A 25,054-nucleotide genomic window follows, 5' to 3' on the forward strand; every position below is an offset into this window, starting at 1 on the left:
CACAAGTACATGGAGGCACAAACTGTCGGCACATCCTTATGTAGTGGCAATCAAAGTCGCCTCATTATTGTTCTCTTATTATTAACTCAAGAACTTTTCCTCCTGACCATTTCCCAACCAGCCACAGAATCCCAGCCCAAGATCATCCATTTATCTGTTTTACATTGTTACAAAAAAAAGCTTCGACACAAAAAAGTTAGCTGAGTAGACAGGTGCTGGTAGATAGCACACCTTGTCAGCAATGCCCGCCTCTGATATGGAGTACAAATGAACCCGTTTGGATAGACACCTAGAGAGCTACCCAAGGGCCATCTGTTTCCTGGCGATAAAATTATCGGTAAAGGTTATTGAGGGTTGTTGCCACAGCTTGAAAAGAAAAAAAAAAGCCACGACTGTAGCCGTCAGGGCAGAAGAGAAGAATAAAAAAGCTTTTTCAAAGACATCATGCGCCGGTGTGATATGCGTTGCTGACGGGTGACAAATATGAGAGAAGGTCTGCGGAATGTGTCCACTTCATTTCCAATGCTCTGCCGCAACCATACTCCATCAAATGCAGGCACGAGACAGGAACACGAGGAGAGGTACTGGAAGAAGGGACACAAAAAGGGATGCAGAAAGGTCGGGTGTGAAGGTAAACAGGAAGAAAGATAAGAAGGCACGCTTCGGAGAGGAAAAGGAAGAGGCATGTGTTAGGAGGCACCCCAACCCTACCAGAGAGTAGGTTCAGGAGAAGTGGGAACAATCGACACATCATCCTAAGATTCGTCGGTGTTGCGTTGCTGGTGGTGCTGACCGCCGTTGCCTCCCCTGCCGCGACCGCGGCCACGGCCACGACCGTCGCCACGGAAGCCGCGGTTGCCACGGTAGTTGCCCCGTCCGCGCAAGTTGCCTCCCTCTCGGTCTCCACGGCCACGGTTACGTCCCTGAACAGACTGGAAACCATCGTTGGGGTCGGCGGGGACCGCAGGAGTCTGAGTAAAAGTCGGTAGAGTCAGTAAAGTCCATTCCATGCATCTTTGAGTGTCACAAAGACATACCTCTGCAGCATGGTCAGCAGCATCATCAGCCCAAGACTGAGTGTTGGCGGGAGCAGCAGGTGTAGCAGTGAGACCGTTGTCGGTCTCGGTAGGCTCTCGAGGAACCTCCACCCACTCCTGGGAGGCAGACATGCTGGCATTTCCAGCATCCCACTGCGAATCGGCAGCAGCGTTGGCAGCACCCTCACCCACATCAGCGTTCGCGGGAACGCCCGTGTTGGAACTCGCAGCGGGAGCCTCGGCAGAATGGCCGTTGGTGACAGCGACATCCACACCAGCGTCAATCTCGGTCAGGCCAGCGTTTGCGATGGTGGGGTCTGTGGCAGGCTCAGTAATCTCCGTCTCAGCAGCAGCGCCTTCGGTGTAAAGCGGTACTGCATGGGCAACAGCAGCCTGCTTGATTTGGGCAACTAAGGATGGGTCGCAATAATGTTAGCCACACACAAAGAAAAGCACTGGTCATAAAGAGATTGCGGATGTACGCACAGGTTGCCTCAAGAGGCTCGCTTGCCACGCTCTTGGCCTTCTCAGACGAGCCCTGAACCAGCTTCAACATGGTTGCTACACCTTCCTCGTCGCCAGAGTATACCTGCAACAGAACACCCTCCAGGGCGCGGTTCTCGTCAAGCTCAGGGTCATGCTCCTCTCCACGACGCGCAGCTGCAAGACGGAGGAATTGCGAAATGACTAGCAAGCTATCATGCAGGGTCTTGTCGGCCGCACCGGAGAGCTCTGCCTTGACCTCAGCCACTGCATCCGCCTTCTCCTTCTCATAGCGGTCGGTCAAAGTCTTCTCCAGCTCGGTCTTGATCTGATTGGCCCGTGTCCGGTACTCCTGGTCTATCTTCTTGTATTGGCTCAGTTGCTCCTCAAGCTGGGCTAGCTGCGTCTGCAAACCCTCCTTCTTTTGGATAGAGGCCTTTTGGTCGGCGTTGATGATCTTCAGCTTCACAAGCTCATCCAACGTCTTGCCCTTATGCTCGGAAACGACGGTCTCGGTCTTGGTAATGTTGCTCTATATCGGTGCGTTAGTCGAATACCTGGCAGAGGAAAGTGAGATTTGTCACTAAAGTTGTTCAACTAAGATACGTACAATCTTCTTGTTGACGTTTCGGATGTTCCTACAAAGTCAATGTGAGTATTAGATGGCCAAGGGAGCGATGAGGAACAGCCCGGACTGCATAGAATAGACCAGTGGAAGTTCACAAACTTTTGCATGTCCCGGATGTAGGGGTTCTCGCCCTCCTCGCCATCACCGACTACCGAGCTGGGCTTTTCCGCGGGCGTACCAACAGAAGCAGGAGCAGGGGACTCGGTGCGCTCCATCTTGGCCTTCTTCTTCTTGGCCGATTTGGACTCGGCCTGGACTGGGGGGTTCTGAACAGCAGCGGCGGCCATTTTAAATATTTCGGTGAGTAATATGAGAGGGTAAGTTGTGAACCTGTAGACAGGTGAATGGGTACTGGATTTCTGCGCACTGCAAAGTCCAAGTTACGAAGGGAGGGGTGTTTGTCGAGGGTTTAAAAGGTAGTGTCGCGTGCAGGTGCAGGCTGGTCGTGAAAGGACAGATAATGGCTGTAGTGTTGGAATCAGTGGTTTGGAGAAGAGTGATATGTGGTCTAAGAGATGCACTTAGTAGTCAAGTATCATCAATGGGTCAAGTACTGTTTGGTGGAGGCGAGGGAAAATGTGTGATGATTGTTTACTGTTTCGTCAAAAAAATTTGGCCGAAACGTCACGACTGGACAGCTTCCGCCCATTCGAATCTGAGCCAGCAGCCAACAAGCTCTTGGTTCAGATGTTAACACCCCACATCCTTGCTTAAACAGGGAGCATTGAGTACCTTAGGTACCCGCCCTAACATGAAGCACGGGCCAATTCCCATGCACTCTAGGCATGCTATTGTGGTATGTGCGAAGTACAGTGGTAGGCATGGTAGAATACCTACAGACCCTTGAAAGTGGAAAAGAATCGTGGAGAAGCCCTGAGAATTAGTAGCGCGAATCAAGGGTAGCGTTATTTGGCTGGTCTTGTTCAAGGTACGTACCTACCTACGTAGTAAAGCAAGCAATTCAAGCTATCGTATCTACCCATCCATAAACCGAGTGACAACTCAGTTGCGATTCACTTGCTACCAGTTCGCGATTGAACTTTGCGATCTGAGATAACATTAACGAGTAATACTCGATTTGCTTTCGGGATATAAACGTTGCATACGCACTGGTTAGATATTAATACTGGGTGGGTCATGATGGGGACTGAATACATGCCATATAACGTTTCCCACTTTAGCATTCGTTGTAATTACTTTGCTCGTGTGTTCAGTTAAGGGAGACTAGTCTAAACGTAGAACTAGACTAGACTGAAGATGTACGTAAGACGAACATAACAAGAGCATGCATCAACAAGCTGAAACCTGGCTGGCCCTTTCGAACTTGGACATGACGGTTGCTAGACTAGGTAGCACTAGTGTGGTTTCTAGAATCTCAGTCGTTAACATTAAAATGCAATCGTCTCTAGCCCGCCCCCGACTCGTTGAATCTGAGGGTTGACCTTAGGAGACCCAGAAATCCAGTGCTTGACATCGTATACGAGGTCTGCACTTTCAAACAAAACCAGCCGCAGCTCGATTGTAAATAACTCTCGTCTTTCCAGCCAGTCCATTAGTGTATATCGCATCGGCGCCATTATAGAAAATACAATTAATCGGCACTCAAAGCTTGAATTTTGAGAGCGAGTCCTGGATATCGTAGATATGCTGGTCAACTCTTGTATGTGGTGGTGAAACCCACGACCGGGGGTGCTTTGTAACTTACGGGCGTGACTTTCTTGACGCTCCTTGGGGTGATGCCTTTTTCGCCAGCCTTTTTGCTTTCAATTGCTGCCTCCTTCACCACACTGACAGCAAACAAACAAACAAACAGAAAGTTACATGTGTCAGTGTGATGATATAAATGTCATGGAAATAGAGAACCCCATTATTTCTTGCTTACGTCTGCAAGAAGCGGATATAGTCCACGAATATCTATCAATTTAAATTCGAACGGGTATTAGTGGGGAAATCAGAATAAGGATGCCACGCGTGATGAAAAGCAGCAGACGCGTCAAGGATAAATAGCATGGGGCTGGGGGCTTGGTATGCCTCAAATGTCTCTTTACTGACCGTGACGTCGGCATCCTTGCTAACATTGCAATCGGACTCGGCCTTGATGATCTTCTTGACGGTCGCCCGTGGATAAAGCTTCCGTCCTGGAGCCATTGTCGCCTGTATTTATCCCCTTTGGCGACTGGACTCAGCTCGTATGGTTTGATGAGGAGGATGAGAAAAAGGCGCGTGGGGATAGAGTTGAATTGAGTTATAGCGGATGTCCAGAATGAGTTGGTTGGTTGATGGTTAAACCCGAACCCTAGCAATGATCCAACCCACTGCGGTAGAACTAGAATACGTCACAGTGTATCTCTGCACAGAATGGAGACAGCTTCGCACTGTAACCAATCCAACTGTGGGATCAACATCAGGCATTAAGGTACACCAAAAACAGCCTGCTAGGAGGTGGGATTTTGTAGAAAGTAGCCAACGTCAAAGAAAGGAACGTTGGGAAAGAAACCAAACAAGACAAGATGCAGAGACGAATGGTGAGTTTTTGGTATTTGGCTCAAGGCTGCTCTTGGAAAATCCCGAGGGAACGATCAGAGAGCTAATCAAGGAAACAAAATACAAAAAAAAATCCCACTCACCCCTCAGTTAACAAAAGAAGATGAGGTTTCCGCTGGGGATGAGGTTGAAGTCCGCCGTGAGGACCAAGACAAGATCAACCGATTCAGCCGTCTGCATCAACGAGAACTTGTACTCCAAGAAGAGCTCAAATCTAAGAACGTATGTCTTCCCTCTACATCTTTTAATCATTTAAATTTAATGTGTATCATTACTGCCCTTGTATTTTTCATTCCTCCAACAAACGGCGATAGTGCCCTCACCTATCAATACCATCATGTTCCGCACTCCACCCGTCACTCAAAAGGCAAACTGACAAGACCAATATCACTTTTTTTTTTCTAATCGAAAACAACAGAAAGAAAAAGAGGAGCTCGACGACATCACCATGGAGCTGGAGCTGGCCGACGAAGACGATTCGGTTCCCTACAAGGTCGGCGACGCCTTCTTCCACGTTCCCCTGCCGCAGGCTCAGGAAATGCTCGGGACCTCGACCGCTAAGGTAGAGGGCCAGATCGAGGATATCGAGGACCGTCTGGGCTCGATCCGGGAGGAAATGACACAGCTCAAGGTGGAGCTGTATGCACGCTTCGGAAAGAGCATCCAGCTGGAGACATGAAGCTGATGTGATACTTGACAGTCGCTCTGTTGGGGCTGTGCTAGAAAGTAGTAGCTAGGCTATCACATATCTTCAACTTGCACCGAAGAGCTTGTCTCTCAATCTTTACAAGCATCTGCGCCAGAACTCATATTTATCCCATAACTACTTCTAAAACAACAACAGAAACGAAATTGGTCATATGAGTGCAAACAAAAGTCCACTATTGAAAAGCAACCACAAAAAGAAACAAGAAAACCCCTCGGTACGTATTTGTATAGATAAATCCTGCTGCAACACCTGGGGTCAAGCCCTGCTAGGCATCAAAAGTTTTTCTACAGTCTCACATCTTCAAATGATCCGAGAAGAGCCGTTTGCCACTGTCCAGGCCATATAAGTACCAGCTCAATGGAATATTTACGGCCTCATGCGAACTCTTGCGATAGTCGTATTAGTTGTAAGAGAACTTATCCATCGTAAGACGGATGGCAATGCTCTGGCCCGAGAGCAAAAGGCCTCACTAAATTGAGCTGGAAATAGCCAGTCAAGACCAGCATGTCGCTAGTAAACGTAAAAAGTCTTGGAGTCTTGCGATGTTGATATGCTATGAAGTCTTCGGATGCGTGGGAGTCTGCAATGATGGCCTCCTATCGGCCCCTCTACCTGTTGGAAAGCCCGTAATCACTGTGTATGTGCTTCTCGCCGATACCGAATCATCATCCAAGTCAGCAGTCTTCCCATTACTGGTCCTTGATACTGCCGCGGACGTGGGACTCTCGCTATTAAAAATCTGGCTAGTTGGGGTAACAAAGACCTCACTTTCGCTGGCACTGGAGCCTTTGGACATCAGCAGGATCTCCTGATCCAGTAATACCCGATTGTTGCTTGGCGTTGTAGGGGCTATCGCGGGTCTTGAAGGGTTTGGCGATGGTTTGACAGGCAATGTCACTTCCGCAGTCATAGAAATAGATTGCTCTCTCATACCGTCGACCGAATAGGATACATCCTGTATCATCGAGATGAAGTTGCTACTAATACCAGAGAGTTCGCCGTTAATTTGGCGTGATTCGGCCGATTGTTGCCGACTGTGTTGTGTCATCGTGCCTTTGAGCGACTCAATCTCATGCTCAAGTGCTTGTAGTTCCCGAAAGGCACCAGGGCTCGGCTGGATTTGTAGCTCTGGATACTCTACTTGACTGCTGTCGAAGCCCAAGCGCCCCGAGTTGCCAACCTCGCTCACGGCATCTCCACGGGCATCCCGAGAGGGAACAAGCTTGTCGAGGCTGATCTTCATGAGCTTGTTTAGCTTCCCAGATAGAACTCGAGATCCCCTCACAACTTTCTTCGCAGATGTTGCTGTGGCTGCGGTCTTGGTGCTATCCTGGTCAGTGAGCCATGTGGTCATGGCATTCACAGCCTCCGACTTGACTGCAAAGTCCTTGGCTAGCACATGGCTCTCGCTGCTGACCGGGCCATTTCTCTGTTTTCTTGTGTGTGATGGGAACCTCGCCCATGACTTCGGGATCTTTTCGCTTGTGTAGTTCGTTTTGGGAGCGTCTTCAAATTTCTGACGAACCCAGTCCTCCAAAGCCTGGTTGGACGACTTTGAGCTCTTCAGGAACCCCTCGTATTCGTACTCCTGTTGACTTACTGACGCTCTCATTTCGAAGAGACCTGAGTGGCTCGGTCTGTGCATGCTCGACTCAGTTAATGGCAGTTTACTCGGCCTTGAACCCTCTCCCATGCGGAGAGCGCAAGGGCTAGGCGTCCTTAGGCTGCTTCTCCTGATACTGCCGCAGACGAGAGACCGACGCTCGTCAGCCTCAGCCCTGATAGCACGTCGCCAGACGTCTTCGGCGCTTTCTGGTATGTTGGAAGAATGAGCCGAAGACTCTTTGTACGGCAACGACATGCCGATTGCCCCTCCTGGGCTTGGAAAATGCTTGCCATTCACGTGAACTCCACCAGATGTTGAGAGCTGTGCCCCAGTCAAGTCAACTCCATCATCGATTGCTGGAGCTCTAGAGGCAAGTTTTGCTCTTTTGGGAATGGTTAGATGCAGTCGTGTGAACAAGGACGGTCTTTCAGCTGCCTGCTTATCATGCTGCTCTTCGAACTCCTCTCTGAAGCGACTTGAGGATTGGAAGTTGACCACGCGCCCTGGAGTAAACCTCTTTGGAATAGACAGGAGCTCTGCTTCACGGCGATGGTAGCTAGATGCTTCGGAAACCGCTCCTGATGGCGCAAAGGGGATAGTCCCAACGCTTCCTAGGACTGGGAGGCTGACAGTTGACGTGTTGTTTTGGACCATGACGACCTTGCTGCTCGGAAACCTGCACGATTCTCGGTTGGAAAATGGCTGAAGCCACTTGGTCGCTAAACCGAACCCCATATTCAAGCTGATCAAGTTGCTTATTGACATTGATCTTCGGCAGGTCTTACTTGGTTGACAAATATTTGAAAATGTTCCAGAGCCGCCAGATTCATGTGCCTGAAGTACTGATGATGGTGCTGAAGGGGGATGGACTGAGCAATCCGAGCTGGCTAAATGAGAGCAATCGCCATCACCAAGAGCTCCACCGCGAAGGACAGTAGCGTCTTGGAGCTCGCTAGGATCTGTGTTCCCGGGAGCGATATCTACGCCTGACTGCAGGGTGAGGTTATCTGCTTCGGATGCTGATCTTGCTTGTCGTCGCTCTCTATCATCGCTTGGTCCATCGTGATGCGTGACAGGCAGTTCATTGTGGTGACTTGGCCCCGAGGTAGTACATAGTTCCTGGCATCTCAGCCATGTCTTCATGGGCGAGTGATCGAGGTCGAGAGCATCAGACACTGGCGGAGATCTTGATCGGGATTTAGAATAAACCCCGGGTAGCTTTGGAGACCAAGAATCACGACGTGGCACTCGTCTAACGATGGTATTTTTGAACTCGATTGTTGTATGTCGCTTGATGTCTTTGGGTGAGATGCCGCCATTGACCACGACCGCCGTGACGGCCTGCCCGCTGGCGCTATGAATGTTTTCCGAGGCTAACAAAGACCCCAATGAAGATCCTGTCGCGCTTGAACCCAGGGCTTGTGTTGAATGAGAGCTAGAGGATAGAGGCGGCAAGGAGTTCCTTCGTTCGCGAAGGGCAGCCCGAGAAGCTGGTCGTAAAGAGTTTGAGTGATCTGTTGACGTCGTGTATTCTGGACAGCTCACTCGACGTGGGTTGGGAGAAACTTCTTTTACCGCCGCAGATTCAGACTTGTTTGCCGAATCGGGAGAAGAGGAAGTTGATTCTTCAGTTGCTACGGGGCTACTGTCAGATCCGACGTCCTCGATAGCTTCGATGACGGAAAACTCGAGATTGTCACGCGGTCCTCCGCCGGGGAGCTGGTCACAATGAGGCGGTGGTGCCGACGATCTCAGGACGGTAGATGGGACATCGCTTTCCATGTCTCGGCTGTCTTCGGTCTGTAGCTCTTCTTGTATTCTCTTTCGCATAAGACGTCGCAGTTCAGCCCGTCGAGCAAGCTCCTCGGTACTACTACCGATCGTGGTCCTAGACTGCCGTTGAAGAGAGTCTTGCGACATGTGTTTTCGCAGGTGACTTTTGACAAAATGTAGAGTGCTCGAGGCGCGACTTCTCCTTGGTTGCGGCGAATCGGGTCCGCTGTCGGAATCATCAATGACAAGCTCGTTGATCTCGGCGGGCTCCAATGGGGCTCCCGGAATCGGAGTTGCCAAAGGCAGTGAGCATTTTGATTGATTCAAGTGAATGACTGAGTTGGGCTCAGCGACGGGAGGCTGGCTTGGCGATGAGATCGTAGAAAGGATAGCAGGGGGCGGTGGTGACGGTATCACGGGCCCATCATGGGGCGAGGTTGACTTCTTGTCCTTGTTGGGCGGTCGACGGCCACAACAACAGAAGACAGCCATTTTATATACAGAACCCAGAGCAGAGTTTCCCAGAAGTATGTAGTATGCTCCCGGATCTTCCGCTTTGAAACAAAGAATGGCATTGGCATGAAGAGAATGACGGACTTGGCCAGGTTGAAAGAAGGATGCAGTCCAGGCTGCGTCTCACAGCATACGTCAACTTCTCAAGGGACAATAGCTTGCCAGGACGGCGAGCAGAGAGAGCCCATAACGCCAAGAAAATAGTATTGACTGCCAAATGTGACTTAACAGCGCGCCTTCCCTGTTAATCTTCTCCCACCGACTCAGTGCCTATCAAGATAGCTGTTCTGATAGGTCAGTATCTTAGGGAAGTACGTAGGTGCCAGGCACATTAGGTACATACCTACCTTAAGGTACCTACCTACCTAGGTAGGTAGGTATGTAAGTTACCCGGGTGTGCAGTTGGGATGAGCGCAATTGCCTGTAGACTCGGAACGATGGGCTTTGATAACTACCTAAGGTAGAGTTACCCAACCATGTTGCAGGAAGGTGGAATAGCCCAGATGACCCAGCATTGTGGCAAGATACACAGCGCATAAGTGGGTAAGGAGGTAAGGTAAGGTAGGCATGTAGGTACCTACCAGCTTTACCTTTGGCAAACAACCCATCGATAAGTACCTGCCACCCCAGTGAAGCTTGTAGAAACAGACGTTGATAGATTGGGCAAATTTATTGGGTGGTAGACCCTAGAGGTACCTCAGTACCTAAGTACCTAGGTATCCCTCTGCCATATGCTTACATTAAGGTTCTATTAACCGTTTGAACCCAATCAACTTGGGTACCAGATCGGAAAGCGTACAAAAGTAACTCAGGATGGCACTTGGCGGCAATGTTGCGAGTTGTTTGTTGTTCAAGGTAGAATTAATATAATTGATCTTAAATAAGCCCCAGAGGGCACTGGTTGTGTGCCGTTGGTAGTAGTTAATCATGATAATCGTACATTTGATGTTGTTCGCGTCTTTGTCTGACACCTCATCGGGCTTGATATTATGTTCGAATCACAAGCAGATAGGTACATATCTGTACCCTTTCAGTTGGAGAATCCCAATGTAGCATCACTCCAAAGATCATTCAAATTAAGGCCGAGGTTCTCAAGATTAAATTCCGGATTGAATGACGACTGTGGAAGTGCAGGTATCTACCAAAGCGAGTTGCCAAAATTAGTGAATGTTGCGGGATATTTGCTGAAGGATAATGAAAAATGGAAAAGAAAGTACGGAAGCCCTTACACTTGGATCAACCACGGGGTTAAGCCACCACGGAGTCGGCGGAGCCTCTCCAGGGTGAACTCCATTCATCGCCGAGCCTTGAGAGCTGGGAATAGCAAAAGGCGTAATGGACTATTTCGCAAGTCAGTAAGCAGGCGTAAAAAGTAGATTTGCACAATGAAAGAAATACTCGTTACAAACCTTTTGCCTCTCCCGGCCCTCATAGTTCTGCGGTTGTTGCAGAGCAGCTCTGTTTGACAGAATTGATTGCATCGATGATGCAGGTGGGTTTTCACCCTTGACTAGCCGATAGTGTAGATTCACGAACCGCTCCGCTGCTCCTGCCTTGGCCACCTCGGCTGTTTTGACTCCCAAGTGCGCCTCGAGAAGCCCATAGGCAGCACACATGATAGAATAGGCCCACGGTTCATGATTTCCACACCGAAGCACGCGGTCTTCCTTCATAGCGAGACACTTTTCAAGAAGTCGGAGGGTGTGTTCTGAATTGACCATGACCATATTGGTTGAACCTAACTCGCAGCTGGTGTCAGTAACGGAGTGATGCTTGTAATGGTGGCTCTATGATGAGCTGACTGACCTCTTGGCTGCAGCATGGTCACACTACAGAGATTGATGGACAGTGTCAATGCGTCCTCTCTAAGGAAGCTGAGCGTCCGGACTCCCTGCTCAGTCAACTTATCGTGCAGCAATACCATATCTCTGGCAGCATTGTAGTAAACAATTTCAGAGTATTGATACTTGGAGTTTGTCTTTCTGAGGCGTAGGTATGGTTGGTGTAGCGGTATGATGTATTGCCGCAGCTGTATATGCAGGAGCGTGTATGCAAGCAGTGGCCGGCGACTTGAAACGGAAATCTGACTGCTCAAGCTGCTGCCAGGAGCTGCACCAGGTCCCAACGTAGGTGCAGCCATGAGATCCCAGGATGGCAACGAGTCGATCTCCTGGGTTATCTCATTGGTATACCTAATGACACGCTCATAGTCCAGTTCTTCCGGGGACCCAGTCAGCACACGGCTAAGCTCAAGCCGAAGTGGCAGGCTTTGGCGGCTCAGGTGTTGAAACGAGGAAAACGTATAGACATTAGGTGGCTTGGATTTGGGCAGTGATTTGACATCCTCATCAAACTCCTCGTCATCAATGTTTCTAGGCGGCGTAATGTCAAAATGCAGCGAGCTGAGCAGGCTGGGAAGGCCATGGTCGAAAGATGCCTGAAGGTCAAACTCCTGGATGGTTGCCCAAAGCCGCCGCCGCATTTCCTGGTTGTAAACAGAGATTTTATCGCTAACATGGCCAGGATCGCGGTGCAAACCCACAGAAATTCCATCTTGAACCAACGCTCCAGCGGATTTCCAGAAGCGCTTCTTCTTCAAGATATTCACTCTCTTTGAAAGGTGAATGAGGCACGCTATCTGGAGATGAATAAGTTTCCGATGTTTCTCGCTCTGGTTCCTGTGCCAGTTCTCACAAGCGTTGGTCCATTTCTCTGCCATGTAATGAGCGTGAGAAACAGAACCCACAAGAGTCCCCGACGTATTACCGTGCAGGCAGCAAGACACCGAGATCATGACAAGCACTAGAGCGGTGAATGACGCAGTTCTAGGGAGCATTGGATCCCAGAACCTGGCATATGATTTTCGAAAGGTTGGCGTGTGTATGATACGGTACACCTGCTCAAATTGTTCCAGGTAAACCTCAACAAGGATGTCTGTCTCCTGCTTGGTCGGCAGCAAAGCCTCCAGAGTCGGGTCTGGCTCCTGTGCCTTCCTCTCACGATCAAGCTTACGCTGATTACGGTCCTTGTTCTTGGGAATATGTAGTGGGCTTAGCCACTCATCAGCGGTCTCCTTCATGAAAGGATAAAGGCTTGTCAGCTCGCTAAATGCCATGTAAGCATTGTGGGGGCCAAAATAGCGGGTTTTAAACTCCTTGCCTCGGAAGAACCGAAGTTCATCCTCCTCAGCAGCATTGTCCTGCTCGGGGTTGTTCGGCGGACGAGGAGGCGGTGTCCCGGGGACTATTTCGGAGGCGTAGTCCGGCTTTGAGTGCTCGGCAGGTGAACCATCTGCAAGAGTGGCAGTTCCATCCAAAGAGCTGCTGCCAACCTTGGCCAAAAGAAGGTTCTTCAGCTGAGCTACTTCGCTCTCGAGACGACGTATTCGATCATTGTCTCGAGATAGGATAGAGTCCCTGCGGTATTCTCCTGGCGGAGGCGGAGGGTGAGATAGTCTAGACTCAAAACTGGATAGTGCCCCCTGACTGAGTCCATTTTTTGCCGGCGGAGCGAGACCAGGCCGAGTCTCATAAGAACATATCTCAGGAGTTCCAGATCTGATGCAACGCTCGCATGGCATAGACCGATCGCAACTCAGCTTCTGTGGAAATTGTTAGTGAATTATGCGTGGCAGAACAGGTAGAGGATGAGGAATAAGCAGAGACAGAGAGTGTGCAAATAAAATACAAGCAGAACCGAAAGGGACATGACGTACTCTTCGCCTACACTCTAGACAAGAGAGTCTGACTCTCTGTCGTTTCCTGGGCGGCTGGCCAGGCTGGTCATCATCGCTGTCTCGGGTGGTTGGCGATGAAGCACCAGTCTTGTCATATCTACTGTGACTATCATGATCATGGTCACGGGATTGGTTGACCTCCCGCGTCTTGTCACACTGGTCTCGGTCAACCTTCGGAGATGTCGGGCGAGGTGGAGAGGGTGGCTGCGCAGGTGCATTATTCGCCCCGCGATCATCCGCTTTTCCTGCCATGACAAGAACCTAAAATGGATGGCCCAGGATTGATATGAGGAAGGATAACTTTGTCTGTACGTCGCCCGTTGATGACATGATATGGCTTGCAGCCACAGAGGGAGATGGGTGGCCCTCTGTCAGTTGGTCGCGTGCCCGCCCCCCTAACCCTGATAAGGCGAAACAAATCGACGAAAGGTGCAGCGCCAAGGCACCAAAGGTGCTATGGATAAGGTGTGTAAGTGTGCCTACAGGTACCTACCTAGGTAGGTAGGTAAGAGACGTAGGCAGGAAATTCCCCGCATGAATAGACGGAATATTCAATGACAATGAATGAGGTTTTGAAATGTAAATAAGAGACGACAAATCGCACGCTTCAAGCCGGCCCAACTTTTACTCTTGGCAGCAGATTGGGGCATCTGTACAGCCCCTGTGGTATCCGCCCGTGCGTGTAAGGATGTTGTCCACTTTTGCACCCTCGGCTGTCGGTGCTATCGGATTTTGAAATGAAAAGTCTGCGGGGCCTCCACATTTTCCTTACCTAAGCGGCTTACAGGGCGTCCGATGCTGTACAGTTCAGTAGTAGAATTACCATGCTTTCGTCTTAACAAACTGTCATGGACCAAGTCGAGACCATGGGCGCGCTTTGAGGTGGAAATATGGCAAATTTAGAATAGTTATGCTCAGATAGGATTGATATTGCACGAGCAGTTGCTTTATGCACATTGGCTAGTTCCTCGACCAGAAGAAGCAACTGCTCGGTGTTTGTGCAACGAGAACGTCACGTGCAGGGAAGTCGCAGAATGATCTAATCACGTGTTTTCGGGTCACTTTGGCGTTGCCAGGACAGCAGAATCTGGGCGATGTCCATCGATCGCTCACTCAGAAATGATGCCTGCCTGATCCACCAAAGGACGTCATTCATTATCGATCACTAAGAACGATTGTGCAAACAATCAAAGTATCGAAAGCCACAAACATCAAACACCACTCACCTAGGGAGGATTGTTCTAAATATCAACTCCATTCTACAAAAGAATAACTTCCGTGCGAAAAGAACATATCGACATACAACTTGCTTTTACAATTGGTCTTATTGCCATCCTTGTCCTTCCTGCACGTCAACACAACCTTGACCCCGCGGACCAGACCTGCCTGCCGTCGATATCTTAAACTCAATCTCCACTATCGCCACTTTACCTACAATGCCCACCACACGGAGGTCCGCCAGTGCCCAGGGTGCAGTTGGCAAGCAATCAAAGCTCAGTTTTACGCACCGCGTGACAAAGCCTGTCGCACCGGCTGGGAAGAAGCAGCTTATTTCCACACCGCTGGTGAAGGAACTACCTTCGGAGAAGAAAGTAGACCCAGAGCCTGAGATCCAGTTCCAGCAGGAGGATTTTGAAATCCCGGCCCCAGTCGAGGTCGTCAAGGAGAAATCAGAAGCAGAGATCAGAGCCGAGAAGATCACAAATGCACAAATCAAGAAGTATTGGAGTGGAGTAGAGGCACAGAGACTGGCACCAAGAGTACATCAAGAGGACCTTGAAGTTGGCGAGAAAGTGCTGAGATACTTTGACGTTAGCTCACAGTATGGAGTAAGTATAATTAATCATCCGAACCATCCTGAAGTGTCCGACTGCTGACCAAGGTACCATTGCGACAGCCATGCATTGGTAGTTCGCGCAAGAGGAGGTGGATGCGCGCCCAGCGTCTGGGACTGAACCCTCCGATTGAGGCGCTTGCTGTTCTAGTACACCAGGAAGCTGCTGGTGTAGACGAGAGCAGCCAGAGAGCATACATTGATGAGATCATGAACTCAACAGCAATAGGAGTCGGCAGTTCGTGAGGAGGCTCCGTTGTCCCATCTTTGGCTTTGGTTGACAGCTTGGAGTTTCCAGTTTGGCGGGCGTTTGGCGAAGGAATTGCTTTTGGAATTGTAAAGTTACTTGTTCATGAGATGGTATTGACTAGGGAACGTTTTAGATTCCCGTATCCATGTAGCTCGGTGCTACAGAAACGAAATGATAATGCTTATGGTCTCAATACCAGATGCTCCTCGTCCTGTGGTGTGGTACCGTCTCCTGACCGGAAGCCTCTTTCTCCTTCATAGTATCGTACAAGAAGAAATCGATCAATATAGCGTTGACCTTGGCATCTGGGTGCGTCCGCTGGATTTCTCTCCGCAATAGTTCTACACACCAGATACTGCAGGCTTCAAGAATGTAAACGAAGTGTCAGCGGTGTTGCAAAATGGGAGAAATGGGCGACTTTTCAGGTAGTGAGACCAACCTCTCAACTGCATCTCCCAAACACCGCCAACTTCCAACAGTCGCTTCTCCTTAATAGCGACGTCCAAAGGAGGACTGTAACCAATGCATCCCAGACTGCATAGAATCTGCGGGACACGATAATCGGCAAACATGGTAATCTTGTCAATGTCTCGGAAGCTGCCGTATGGGCCTTCGCCCTGAAAACAAGCCCAGAGGTCTGCGGCTAAGATCTGAGCGCGCTTGAGGATACGAACGGGTTTCCGGCGACCGCCCGGTAACTTGTGCTCATCACGGAAACAGGAAAAGTCTCGAGCCAGGATGTTGACAAATCGAGCCGCCGAGCCATCGGCCGCTTTGATGATATTTGCTGCACTGCACGAGTATTTCTAGTAGAGGGAGAGGGATTATGGCGGCTTAGCTTTGCATACTACAGAGACCATAGACATGAATCACGTACTTCGTAGAGGACCTGGCCTGCTTCACGTAGACAAGAGAGACGCTCAGCGAGCAACGGCATCTCCTCGTCTGTGGCGGAGCGAAAAACTTGCTTTAGAACCTCCAGATCACATTCATCCTCGCTTTGCCAGAAATCGGAACTCGTGATGGGAATCCCTTATTTGTATTGCTATGTTATCAACTACTGGCGTCTGCACGGGACGTAGGGTCCGGAGCAAAGGATTGCACATTTTTCTGGCACCACAGGGCCTGCAGAACCTTACAAAGCCGAGCACGAGGCTGGGAAACGACTTACCCTCTTCCAATGCCCTCTGCAGAGCAGCCACCAAGCTCCAGTAGCCTGTCCACTTCTTCCCGCGGTAATCGATGGCAAAGCGCTTATCATCCGGCAGTTCAGACCAAAAGCTGAAGTTGAGCAGGTCCATGGTAAAGATGAAAGCGACAGTGGCCTCACCGCCATCAGGCTTTGGATGCAATTCATGCTCACTCCAAGTGGCGGTGGAATATGATTTTTTCTGCATCGCATCGTAGATGGCAGTAGCGGCGTTCTTGGTCGAACGCATATCCACGGCGACGTCGATCGAGTTGTCGTAGACATACTCAGCATCTTGGAGTACACCAGTCTCAGGCTCATCGCTCACCCTGAGTCGCCCTTGAATATGCTGCCGAAGCAGTTCGACGAGTTCGGGATCGGCCTCATCGTCTGACATGTTTTGAGTCTGGCGGAGCTTTGATTGTAATTTTGTTCAAGTTTAAATTTGGAAAGGGAGATGTATGTTCCGACAAAAGTATCTCCAAAGAGGGCTGTTTTTAAATTAGCTGGGTGGCTTGAATGTCGTTGTAGAGCGGGCACAGAACGTGGGGCAAGTGTTACAGTATCACTTGAGAACGACCAAAAACCTGGAAAACACGGCTGCCCGCGCAAGCCAAGAAACCCAGATTGGGCTGCAACCTGATCAAGAGAGCAAGACGAATGTTACAAAAAAGTGACAGGACAGGAACCTTTGTATCGGTAATTAGATAGCCAATGGCTAAGTCAAGGATCACGGGCAGGCAAGCAAAAGGCAGGATAACCTGGAAGCCAGTGGGTGGAAGAAGCAAAAAGTGTTCGGAGAATTGTGGACCCTGGCTCTAAAATCTTACTTACGTCAGCCTTCCTTGCCGCAAGCTCAAGGCATTTGTGGATCTCCCGGCTCCTACCCGATTCGCGACTCGCGACGGCCGCCGCAACCTTGAACTAGTGATTCGATTCGACCTGTTCGCAGCTGTTAGCTTGCTTGTTCGAGGAAGCTCTTTAATCCCATTTACAGTTCTTCTTCTTCCCGTCTCATTTTCCTTGCTCTTCGGCTTTCCATCGCTTCTCGAGCAAATTACTTGACACCTTCTGATGCGCCCCCGACTTTCACTTTTTGTATCTTTTAATCTTGCATACTCTCAGCGCGCATCTGACTCGGCTGCCTGCTTGAGTTCTGTTGCGCGCGTAAAGTACCTGGGCTAGACGTGCCCTCACCCATGCGATTTCTCACATCTTGACCTAACCCCAGCAAACTCGCCCGCCCTTGACTTTGCATTCACATATCGACTTGAGCTCCGAGCTCGAGCGCATCCAATTCTCGACATGGCGACAAATCCTGAGTCGCCGTTACCCATACACAACCCGCCGCCGACAGCCAATGCCGCGCCGCAACCCGCTCCTCCAGCGCAACCGGTGCAGCCCGCGCAGCCTGTCAACCAACGACAGGTTGTACAGCCGACACCGAGGACACGGGATACCTTCAACAGTCAGGCGCTCGGTCGTGAGACCAATGCCCGTGTTAAGCAGGTGAGATTCCTGTTACTCCAGATTCCCCTCAATGGCCACCTTGCCCTCACCCACGGAACTGCTTTCACCTTACAATGGCGCGAACGTCGGCTAACCTATGTTTTTCATTAATCAAGGCGCGCGTCTTGATGGTCGGAGCAGGCGGCATTGGCTGCGAGCTGTTGAAGAATCTTGCTTTGGCCGGTTTTGGAGAGATTCACGCTGTAGACCTCGACACGATAGACCTCAGCAACCTCAACCGACAGTTCTTGTTTCGACATGAGCACATCAAGAAGAGCAAGGCAAAGGTGGCAAAAGAGGCTGCGCAGAAGTTCAATCCGAACGTCAAGATCGAAGCGCATGAGGCCAATATTAAGAGCTCACAATTCAACGTCGAGTGGTTCAGGTCTTTCGCCGTTGTTTTCAATGCACTTGATAACCTAGATGCGCGAAGACATGTGAATCGAATGTGTCTCGCCGCCGATGTCCCGCTTATCGACAGCGGAACTACTGGATTCAATGGCCAAGTGCAGGTCACCAAGAAGGGCGTTACCGCGTGCTACGACTGCGAACCCAAGGATCCGCCAAAGTCGTTTCCTGTGTGCACCATTCGCAGTACACCCAGCCAGCCCATTCACTGCATTGTGTGGGGCAAAAGCTATCTCTTGAATGAGATTTTCGGAACATCGGAGGATGAGTCGGCATTTGATCACAGCGCAGACCAAAACAACGCTGAAGAGGTCGCCGAACTGAAGCGAGAGGCTCTTGCGCTGAGAGCGATCCGTGATTCAATTGGAACAGACAAATTTCCCCAGATGCTCTTCGACAAGGTCTTCAAAGCGGACGTTGAGAGGCTGCGATCAATGACGGATATGTGGAAGGACAGGAAGCCGCCTACTCCACTCGACTTTGAAACATTGAAGACGAAATCGGCCGCAGACCTCAACAGGGCAGATGCTATACTTAAAGATTCTCAAAGACTGTGGTCGCTAGAGGAGAACTTTAGCGTCTTCATTGACAGCCTCAGCAGGCTGAGCAAGCGGATTCTCGAGCTGAGGAATAGCAAAACGCCCGAAAGCCCAGAGCCCATCATTGAATTTGATAAAGATGACCAGGATACCCTTGATTTTGTCGCATCGAGCGCCAACATTAGGTCTCGCATATTCGGAATAGAGGGTAAATCTCTCTTTGACATCAAACAGATGGCCGGCAACATCATTCCTGCTATCGCAACAACCAATGCTATTGTGGCTGGACTGTGCGTCCTAGAGGCTTTCAAGGTACTCAAGGGCCAGTACGACGCCGCCAAAGAGGTAAAGTATATTCTACCGTGACAGTCCACGATCAGTGACTGACTGACGTTCCACATAGGCGTTTTTGACTCCCTTCAGAGAAACGGGCCGGATCGGCATCGATCGCCCACGAAAGCCAAACCCAGACTGCCCTGTCTGCAGCGTGTTCCAAGTCAGCGTGACAGCTGATCTATCACGTGCCACTCTCGATGACCTGGTTGGGTTTGTCAAGCAAGGCCTGGGCTTTGACGAAAAGGATTTTTCGGTTCATGTTCAAGAGGGGAAGGACCTGAAAATGCTTTATGATGTCGAAGAGACAGAGAACTTGCCAAAAATGCTGACTGAGCTTGGTAAGTAGCTGACACGCACGACCTCCCACATCACGGTCAGAACGCTAACCTGTATTTCCACAGGTGTCTCGGCTGACAGTTTTGTCACAATCATGGATGACGACGATAATGGGCTGGTGAACGTGGCTATTCTTATCGAAGCATCGTACGTACATTTATGCTGCTGGAATTATGGCTGTTTATGGCCCCAAGTCTAACCTTTCGTTTTTTTTAATAGAAAAACCACGGATGACAACTCCAGTGCGATCCAAGCATTACATCCTGATAAAAAGCTGGACATTCCCAAGAAACCCGCTAAGAAACCACTCCAGCCGCCGACCTCAAATGGGGCTGTCGTATCGAACGGCACAGACCTAACTCTGGAGGACAGCACTGAGAAGACGCAGCAAAACCCCAAGCGACCTCGCGAGGGCGGGGAAGCTGATGAAGATGCCAACGGAAGGGAGCCGAAGAAGGCCAGGATCAGTGGCGGAGATGATGACGTCGTCGTAGTTGCAGACGAAGGTGGTGCCTTTGTCATTTCAGACGACGAGGATTGAGAGCTTTTGCAGCGAACAGTCTATTATCATACACGTCTATCATACAGCCTTCGACCTGAACCACGGGCCGGATGCGAATATCAAACTGCGCTCAATCCTCCATCAAGATTGAGAATGCAGCCATGCGCGTACGAGTTGGTGGCCAGGAAGAGAGCGGCATCGGCTACTTCCTTAGTCGAGCCCATTCGGCCGAGGGGTATTGACTCAATGATGCTGTTACCCAGCTTTGAGCCTTGGCCTTGGATTCGTGAAATGTAAAATTAGTTTTGTGTAAATACTTGCTGGCGTTTGGAAGAGGGGTCAAGGGGGACAAGCCGGCACGCTATCTTTGAACTGATTTCCCTTTGGAGCAGATTTCTCTGCGGATCATAGCCTGCCGTTTTTCTCGTCTTTTCGTTGTGTTTTTTTGCCCGACCATATAAGATGAGTTCTTGAGAAGGATTTCTGGGACGAATGCTTCCTGCGATATACATTCTCATTCAGGGGTACTTGGGCTATATGGGCCCAATTGGGCAAGGAAAGATAGGCCGACGGGAGGAAAGACTGAACTGAAAGGTGAAGTCATAGGATAGAGCCATGAACTGACACGCAAGGTTAAAAAAATAAAATAAACAAGACTTACTACTATTAGTCATTGGTGTCTTTATATAGCCCGGGACCAGGGCGTTGACACGAATTTTGTGCTTTCCAAGCTCCAAGGCCAAAGATCTTGTGAGACCTGAAATGATTTACGTAGAGGTTCACGTTAGTTGAAAATAGTCCTCGATTAACTTTACAAAGAAGATGGTTGTGTGACTGACCCAAGACGCCAGCTTTGGAGGCGGCATATACTGCAGCTCCGGCTCCTCGCTTGTGGGCGAGGACGCTGGAGACGTTTATGATGCAGCCAGCCTCCTTTAACTTGTCGACGGCCTTGCTTTGGACCTTTTGACGGACCATCATGCTGGCGGCCTCTCTGCACCCCAATGTGGTGCCGATCAGGTTCGTGTTGATGATGTCGTCGATATCGGAGATCTTGGTCCTGACTAGAAGACTGTTTTGTGCCACGCCTGCAGCGTTTACCAAAATATCAACTTGTTTCTGTAGGTTTAGGGGCAGTCTAGTTAGAGGGTCATTCTTTTTCTTTCTTTTTTCCCTCGTTTTACCCCTTCCCTTGATACTATAATTTTTCGTCCTTCTTTACGCTCACATCCCTTTGACCAGGAGCGCTAGTATCTATGCTGCGGTAACCATGGTAAAAAAAACAAAGGAGGTTGCCTCGACTTCCCCCAAATATAGACAATAAAAAAAGAAGGAGAAAAAAGAGGACAACTAACAAACTCAAGACGCAGTTGATTCCAAAAATGACTGTCTCGCACATCGCCCGCAAAGGCGTAGTGATTCGTCTCGGGCGCATAGAAGGCGGCGCCGCTACCATCCCGGGGCCCAGGTGACGACCCATCCCAGTTAAGGGCCGGGGGCAGGAGGTTTTGTGCGGCATCCTGCAGCTTGGTGGGATCGCGACCGACTAGGACGCAGGTTGCGCCCTCGAGGGCGAAGCGGTGCGCGATTGCTCGGCCGATTCCGGAGCCACCGCCCGTCACGACGGCGAGCTTTTGACGGAGTGCCATCTTCTGCTGCTGATGTTTACGCTCCTTTGGTATGATGTGGGAACTTTTTAAATCAAAACCGAATTAGTACAAAGTTGGGATATTATATCTCGACCAACTTAAACGGGCTTTTGATGGTGAACTTTTGACGACTGAGAGCGGGTTAGGGTCTTTGCCGTCCAGCACCCCCTGTACTAGATCAGGTGATTTACATGTGACTTGGACTATCACACTACATCAAATCCCGATTTATCATGTTTTTCTACCAGGTAACTCAGGTAGATAACCTATGTTTAACCGAATATAAACGATTTGGGTTTCGAAACTTATAAAAAATACATGCATCGTGAAGCGTTGACACTGAAGCTGAGGGTTTGGTTGATGATAAGTAATAACGGCAGTTAGGACAAGTGAAGTTCCTAATACTAAGAAAGTCAGTGTTAGACTTGGTAAGAATACATAATCTACTTTGGTCTAGAAACATAATTGCCTACACATACATCCCCATGAACACCAATGATGTTCCCATTTAAAAGACAAAAACAGCTGGTACGCAAGTAGTCCAACACACCAGCGTGGAAAGCCCATGTCTGCGGCATTTCATCAAACGCTACAGAAAACAAAGATAAATGCAGCATGAACCCAAAGTAGCAGCCAAAGCAACCACATACATAGAGCTTCACTGGCCCAGTATTACAAAAAATATACAACTTAAATCACACAAATACATTCAAGGAACGTTATGTCCCCTTGAAATCGTCACTGTGCCAGTCTCCATGCGCGGCGGCAGCTCCTTTTGCTCCACGCCCGGCTGCTGCTGCTGCTGCAGCTGCCGCACCGCCTAGGTTGCTGGCATGACTCTCGACATCTACAGTACCGAGCCAATAGAGTGACATGAACACCAGCAAATGCAGCGCCACACAGTACGCCGCAAACAGGTTTCGACTGGTGCGACTGGCAAGCACCATGCGCGTTATCGAATAGACGACCCGTTCAGGAAGTGACATGCGCTTGTAGGCGCGAGCCGACTCTCGGCCTCTGAACGCTGCAAATGGGCTCAAGTTGGACTCGTATGCCTTTCTGTATTGGTCCAGAGCTATGGGGCCATTGCTGGTGCCGCCACCGATGGATATCGTCGACGGGTTGGGATTGGCTGCGAAGGCTGAGGATGACGAGCTCACTGCGCCACCCATCATGGGTGAAGCTCCTCCAGCTGCTGCCGTGGGGTGCATGCCGCCGCCTCGGTTGTAACTCTGCACATAACGTGACTTTTCGTACAGCTTCAGGTTGTCCTTTTGTAGGGCAGCAATCTCTTGCCTTAGCTGTGAGACGTTGCGGTGCGTCTCGGAGAGCTCCTGTTCGAGCTGTGCGTTTCGTTTCTTGAATCTGTCGCGTTGAGCAGTGATCATTGGCAAGATACCAGAACCGCCACCCATCGGCTCGCGCTCACTGCCTAAGCCACCACCACCACCACCGGTTGCGAAGCCACTGATGATTGAGGACGTAGGACTTGTCCTTCCGCCCCCGGCTCCAGGCCTTCGACTGCCAGCCACAGAAGGCGCATATCGGTTCACATAAGTCCCGGCCACCGATGCGCCTGACGGAAAAGCATTGGCCCCCTCAGCCTGGAGCGTTGAGAGGTCATTCTCAAGCTTTTCGTTCAAGTTCTGTGACTTTTCAAGCTCCGCATTCGTCCTTGAAAGTTCCTCCTGTAGATCCGAGAGTCGTGTCTGAAGATCTTGGTGTGAAACTCTCAGAATGGTAAGCTCGTCGCTGAGCTTCTTGTTCCGCGCCAACAAAAGCTGCTCGAGCGTGTCACCCTTGCCCTTGCCGGTGGCGGAAGCATCAGCAACAGTGTCATCGTCCTGACCACCTTGAACATCATCTTCGTCACCCATAGCGAACTCAATGCTCTTCAGCACTTCAAGCTCCTGCTTTATGTCTTCGTAGTCACTCCACTTTTGCACCTTGGCGCGCAAATTCTCACGCTCCTCTCGCAGCAAATTCACTTCACGCTCGAGTCCGCGCATGCGTGTATCAAGGTCACGCCTAAGCGACTCCTTTTCAACTCGCGATGCGTCCAGCTTGCGCATGAGCGATGAATTCTCGGAGCGCATGCGCATGTAAGCCGGGTCGTCTTCGAGTTGCTGGTTCTGAAGCTGGTTGCTGCTTTGTGACTTCTTGGCCTGTTCCGCAAGCTCAAGACGTAGCTGCTCGTTGCGAGCCTCGACCTCGGCCAAACGAGCGCTTGTGCGTTCCAGTTCCGAATTGACCATCTCAAGCTCAGCCCCCATGACGTACGATCTTTGCTGAGACTCATCTGCATCACTGGTAGACTTGCCGAGCCGCTCATTGACCTCCTCTGTAGCCCGAATGCCACTCAGTAACCTTTCTTGGTTCTCCAATTTCTCCTCCAAGGCCTTTTCCTTGGCAGCCCAGTTGTCCTTCTTTTCGTCCACTACTGCGATCCATGTGGTCTCTACCTCCTTGACTCTGGATTCGAGGTTGTCCTCCAGTTCTTTTCGGGCGGCACGCTCAGTCTGCAGGCGAGATTCAGTATCTTCGAGCTGCGACGTCAGCTGAGTGACAGTCTTTTGCAAGTGTTGGTTCTCCTCGGTCAACTTTGGAAGCGTGTCCTCGGTCAGCAGCATTGAGTCAACTGCAGCCTCTAGTAGCGGGTATGGATCGGGAGCCTCGGAAAGCGCGTTATATGCGTGTATGAAGGAGGAATTTATCGATTTAGAGTGGTTCGTAAGGAGGTCAATAAAGGTTTGGTATGCTGTTTGTGGATTTTTCCGAGAATTAGCAAAACTGCCAGATAGATAGGCCAATATCTGAGTAGCAATGGCCAATGGCGAAGGAAGCCTCACCTTTGAGTAAGACCTTGATCTCTGTCAACTTGCTGGCATCGTCCAGTTTCCTGAAATCTTTCGTCTTTTGTGCTAGATCCTTGCGCTGGACAACCGAGTCGCGCTGATAGGTGACAATCTCGGATGCGGTATTGTCCAGCCCCGAGACCAAACTGGTGAGGTCGACGGCTAGAAAAATGTATGGTTCAGTACCTAACTTCCATTCTGCTTAACCTCTGAAGCCCCGAAAGACAACAACTTACTCCTCCAGGCGGATATGGCATGTTGAAACTTGTTTGCGTTCTCCGTCCCGCCCGCAGAGGTTCGGGGGGTGGAAGGAACTGCGTCGGCCATGATGTAGTGGTCGGTCTATCACTGGCTGGTATTAAATGCTGGCACAAAAGTAAGAACTCCGGGACGCGACACCCATTCAGAGCACTTTATCCCTTGAAATCGGGATAATCAAGGAGAAACGTGAAATCAAAGGGTCGGACCGAGTCAACACGCTGTTATAAACAGATTTAAGAGCGTTGCTCAATAGCTAGAACCGTTCGACATTGCGTATTTGTTTGTTAATGTTTCGTTTTCAAGCTGCTTCTCGGCCTGAATGACACGCGGTCTCACTGTAGCGAAGCGGCCGGTAGG

At 50.2% G+C, this 25,054-nt stretch overlaps 10 protein-coding genes across 10 annotated transcripts; 3 read left to right on the forward strand and 7 right to left on the reverse strand.

The window, feature by feature from the left end:
- Positions 1-57: 57 nt before the first annotated feature.
- Positions 58-2,765, reverse strand: PgNI_05793 (uncharacterized protein). Its single transcript, XM_031125824.1, has 5 exons — positions 2,248-2,765; positions 2,131-2,158; positions 1,524-2,052; positions 1,038-1,447; positions 58-971 (listed from the first exon to the last, which is right to left on the reverse strand). Exons 1-5 carry the CDS (start codon positions 2,433-2,435, stop codon positions 756-758), a joined length of 1,371 nt encoding a protein of 456 aa, XP_030981780.1. The 5' UTR covers positions 2,436-2,765; the 3' UTR covers positions 58-755.
- A 548-nt stretch (positions 2,766-3,313) lies between these two features.
- On the reverse strand, positions 3,314-4,416 carry PgNI_05794 (uncharacterized protein). Its single transcript, XM_031125825.1, has 4 exons — positions 4,201-4,416; positions 4,031-4,062; positions 3,854-3,935; positions 3,314-3,777 (listed from the first exon to the last, which is right to left on the reverse strand). Exons 1-4 carry the CDS (start codon positions 4,294-4,296, stop codon positions 3,751-3,753), a joined length of 237 nt encoding a protein of 78 aa, XP_030981773.1. The 5' UTR covers positions 4,297-4,416; the 3' UTR covers positions 3,314-3,750.
- A 51-nt stretch (positions 4,417-4,467) lies between these two features.
- On the forward strand, positions 4,468-5,495 carry PgNI_05795 (uncharacterized protein). The gene is made up of 3 exons (XM_031125826.1): positions 4,468-4,673; positions 4,783-4,914; positions 5,111-5,495. Exons 1-3 carry the CDS (start codon positions 4,659-4,661, stop codon positions 5,369-5,371), a joined length of 408 nt encoding a protein of 135 aa, XP_030981774.1. The 5' UTR covers positions 4,468-4,658; the 3' UTR covers positions 5,372-5,495.
- Positions 5,496-5,954: 459 nt separating this feature from the next.
- PgNI_05796 (uncharacterized protein) lies at positions 5,955-9,272 on the reverse strand (the record flags this gene model as incomplete). The annotated part of the gene is made up of 1 exon (XM_031125827.1): positions 5,955-9,272. One exon carries the CDS (start codon positions 9,270-9,272, stop codon positions 5,955-5,957), a length of 3,318 nt encoding a protein of 1,105 aa, XP_030981775.1.
- Positions 9,273-10,079: 807 nt separating this feature from the next.
- On the reverse strand, positions 10,080-13,919 carry PgNI_05797 (uncharacterized protein). Its single transcript, XM_031125828.1, has 5 exons — positions 13,009-13,919; positions 11,100-12,894; positions 10,703-11,031; positions 10,523-10,633; positions 10,080-10,431 (listed from the first exon to the last, which is right to left on the reverse strand). The coding sequence occupies exons 1-5, from the start codon at positions 13,279-13,281 to the stop codon at positions 10,324-10,326; spliced, it is 2,616 nt and encodes an 871-aa protein (XP_030981776.1). The 5' UTR covers positions 13,282-13,919; the 3' UTR covers positions 10,080-10,323.
- Positions 13,920-14,146: 227 nt separating this feature from the next.
- PgNI_05798 (uncharacterized protein) lies at positions 14,147-17,010 on the reverse strand. The gene is made up of 6 exons (XM_031125829.1): positions 16,864-17,010; positions 16,285-16,793; positions 15,991-16,145; positions 15,553-15,919; positions 14,927-15,475; positions 14,147-14,858 (listed from the first exon to the last, which is right to left on the reverse strand). The coding sequence occupies exons 2-5, from the start codon at positions 16,697-16,699 to the stop codon at positions 15,303-15,305; spliced, it is 1,110 nt and encodes a 369-aa protein (XP_030981771.1). The 5' UTR covers positions 16,700-16,793; positions 16,864-17,010; the 3' UTR covers positions 14,147-14,858; positions 14,927-15,302.
- On the forward strand, positions 14,466-15,109 carry PgNI_05799 (uncharacterized protein; the record flags this gene model as incomplete). Its single annotated transcript, XM_031125830.1, has 2 exons — positions 14,466-14,858; positions 14,927-15,109. 2 exons carry the CDS (start codon positions 14,466-14,468, stop codon positions 15,107-15,109), a joined length of 576 nt encoding a protein of 191 aa, XP_030981772.1.
- Positions 17,011-17,607: 597 nt separating the features above from the next.
- On the forward strand, positions 17,608-19,971 carry PgNI_05800 (uncharacterized protein; the record flags this gene model as incomplete). Its single annotated transcript, XM_031125831.1, has 5 exons — positions 17,608-17,811; positions 17,928-19,103; positions 19,162-19,432; positions 19,496-19,577; positions 19,650-19,971. 5 exons carry the CDS (start codon positions 17,608-17,610, stop codon positions 19,969-19,971), a joined length of 2,055 nt encoding a protein of 684 aa, XP_030983275.1.
- An 80-nt stretch (positions 19,972-20,051) lies between these two features.
- PgNI_05801 (uncharacterized protein) lies at positions 20,052-21,581 on the reverse strand (the record flags this gene model as incomplete). The annotated part of the gene is made up of 4 exons (XM_031125832.1): positions 20,052-20,209; positions 20,594-20,689; positions 20,772-21,051; positions 21,288-21,581. 4 exons carry the CDS (start codon positions 21,579-21,581, stop codon positions 20,052-20,054), a joined length of 828 nt encoding a protein of 275 aa, XP_030983276.1.
- Positions 21,582-22,065: 484 nt separating this feature from the next.
- On the reverse strand, positions 22,066-24,969 carry PgNI_05802 (uncharacterized protein). Its single transcript, XM_031125833.1, has 3 exons — positions 24,673-24,969; positions 24,431-24,598; positions 22,066-24,339 (listed from the first exon to the last, which is right to left on the reverse strand). The coding sequence occupies exons 1-3, from the start codon at positions 24,761-24,763 to the stop codon at positions 22,301-22,303; spliced, it is 2,298 nt and encodes a 765-aa protein (XP_030983277.1). The 5' UTR covers positions 24,764-24,969; the 3' UTR covers positions 22,066-22,300.
- Between the last annotated feature and the right edge of the window lie 85 nt (positions 24,970-25,054).

Source organism: Pyricularia grisea, chromosome I (genome assembly GCF_004355905.1).
Source record: "Pyricularia grisea strain NI907 chromosome I, whole genome shotgun sequence".
NCBI lineage: Eukaryota > Fungi > Ascomycota > Sordariomycetes > Magnaporthales > Pyriculariaceae > Pyricularia > Pyricularia grisea.

Excerpts from the sequence above, each read along its gene's own strand:
- PgNI_05793 (XM_031125824.1), bottom strand. The coding sequence starts at position 2,435 with ATGGCCGCCGCTGCTGTTCAGAACCCCCCAGTCCAGGCCGAGTCCAAA. Across the intron at positions 2,159-2,247 it reads TACATCCGGGACATGCAAAA|GAACATCCGAAACGTCAACA; the intron begins GTTTGTGAACTT and ends TTGACTTTGTAG. Across the intron at positions 2,053-2,130 it reads GAAACGTCAACAAGAAGATT|AGCAACATTACCAAGACCGA; the intron begins GTACGTATCTTA and ends GCACCGATATAG.
- PgNI_05794 (XM_031125825.1), bottom strand. The coding sequence starts at position 4,296 with ATGGCTCCAGGACGGAAGCTTTATCCACGGGCGACCGTCAAGAAGATC. Across the intron at positions 4,063-4,200 it reads GCAAGGATGCCGACGTCACG|ATATTCGTGGACTATATCCG; the intron begins GTCAGTAAAGAG and ends TTAAATTGATAG. Across the intron at positions 3,936-4,030 it reads TATATCCGCTTCTTGCAGAC|TGTGGTGAAGGAGGCAGCAA; the intron begins GTAAGCAAGAAA and ends GTTTGCTGTCAG.
- PgNI_05795 (XM_031125826.1), top strand. Across the intron at positions 4,915-5,110 it reads AAGAGCTCAAATCTAAGAAC|AAAGAAAAAGAGGAGCTCGA; the intron begins GTATGTCTTCCC and ends CGAAAACAACAG.
- PgNI_05797 (XM_031125828.1), bottom strand. The coding sequence starts at position 13,281 with ATGGCAGGAAAAGCGGATGATCGCGGGGCGAATAATGCACCTGCGCAG. Across the intron at positions 10,634-10,702 it reads AGGGCCGGGAGAGGCAAAAG|TCCATTACGCCTTTTGCTAT; the intron begins GTTTGTAACGAG and ends CTTGCGAAATAG. Across the intron at positions 10,432-10,522 it reads ACCCCGTGGTTGATCCAAGT|ATACCTGCACTTCCACAGTC; the intron begins GTAAGGGCTTCC and ends TCGCTTTGGTAG.
- PgNI_05798 (XM_031125829.1), bottom strand. The coding sequence starts at position 16,699 with ATGTCAGACGATGAGGCCGATCCCGAACTCGTCGAACTGCTTCGGCAG. Across the intron at positions 16,146-16,284 it reads GCAGAGGGCATTGGAAGAGG|GGATTCCCATCACGAGTTCC; the intron begins GTAAGTCGTTTC and ends AATACAAATAAG. Across the intron at positions 15,476-15,552 it reads TTGGGAGATGCAGTTGAGAG|CCTGCAGTATCTGGTGTGTA; the intron begins GTTGGTCTCACT and ends ACATTCTTGAAG.
- PgNI_05802 (XM_031125833.1), bottom strand. The coding sequence starts at position 24,763 with ATGGCCGACGCAGTTCCTTCCACCCCCCGAACCTCTGCGGGCGGGACG. Across the intron at positions 24,599-24,672 it reads TGCCATATCCGCCTGGAGGA|CCGTCGACCTCACCAGTTTG; the intron begins GTAAGTTGTTGT and ends ACATTTTTCTAG. Across the intron at positions 24,340-24,430 it reads GATCAAGGTCTTACTCAAAG|CATACCAAACCTTTATTGAC; the intron begins GTGAGGCTTCCT and ends ATCCACAAACAG.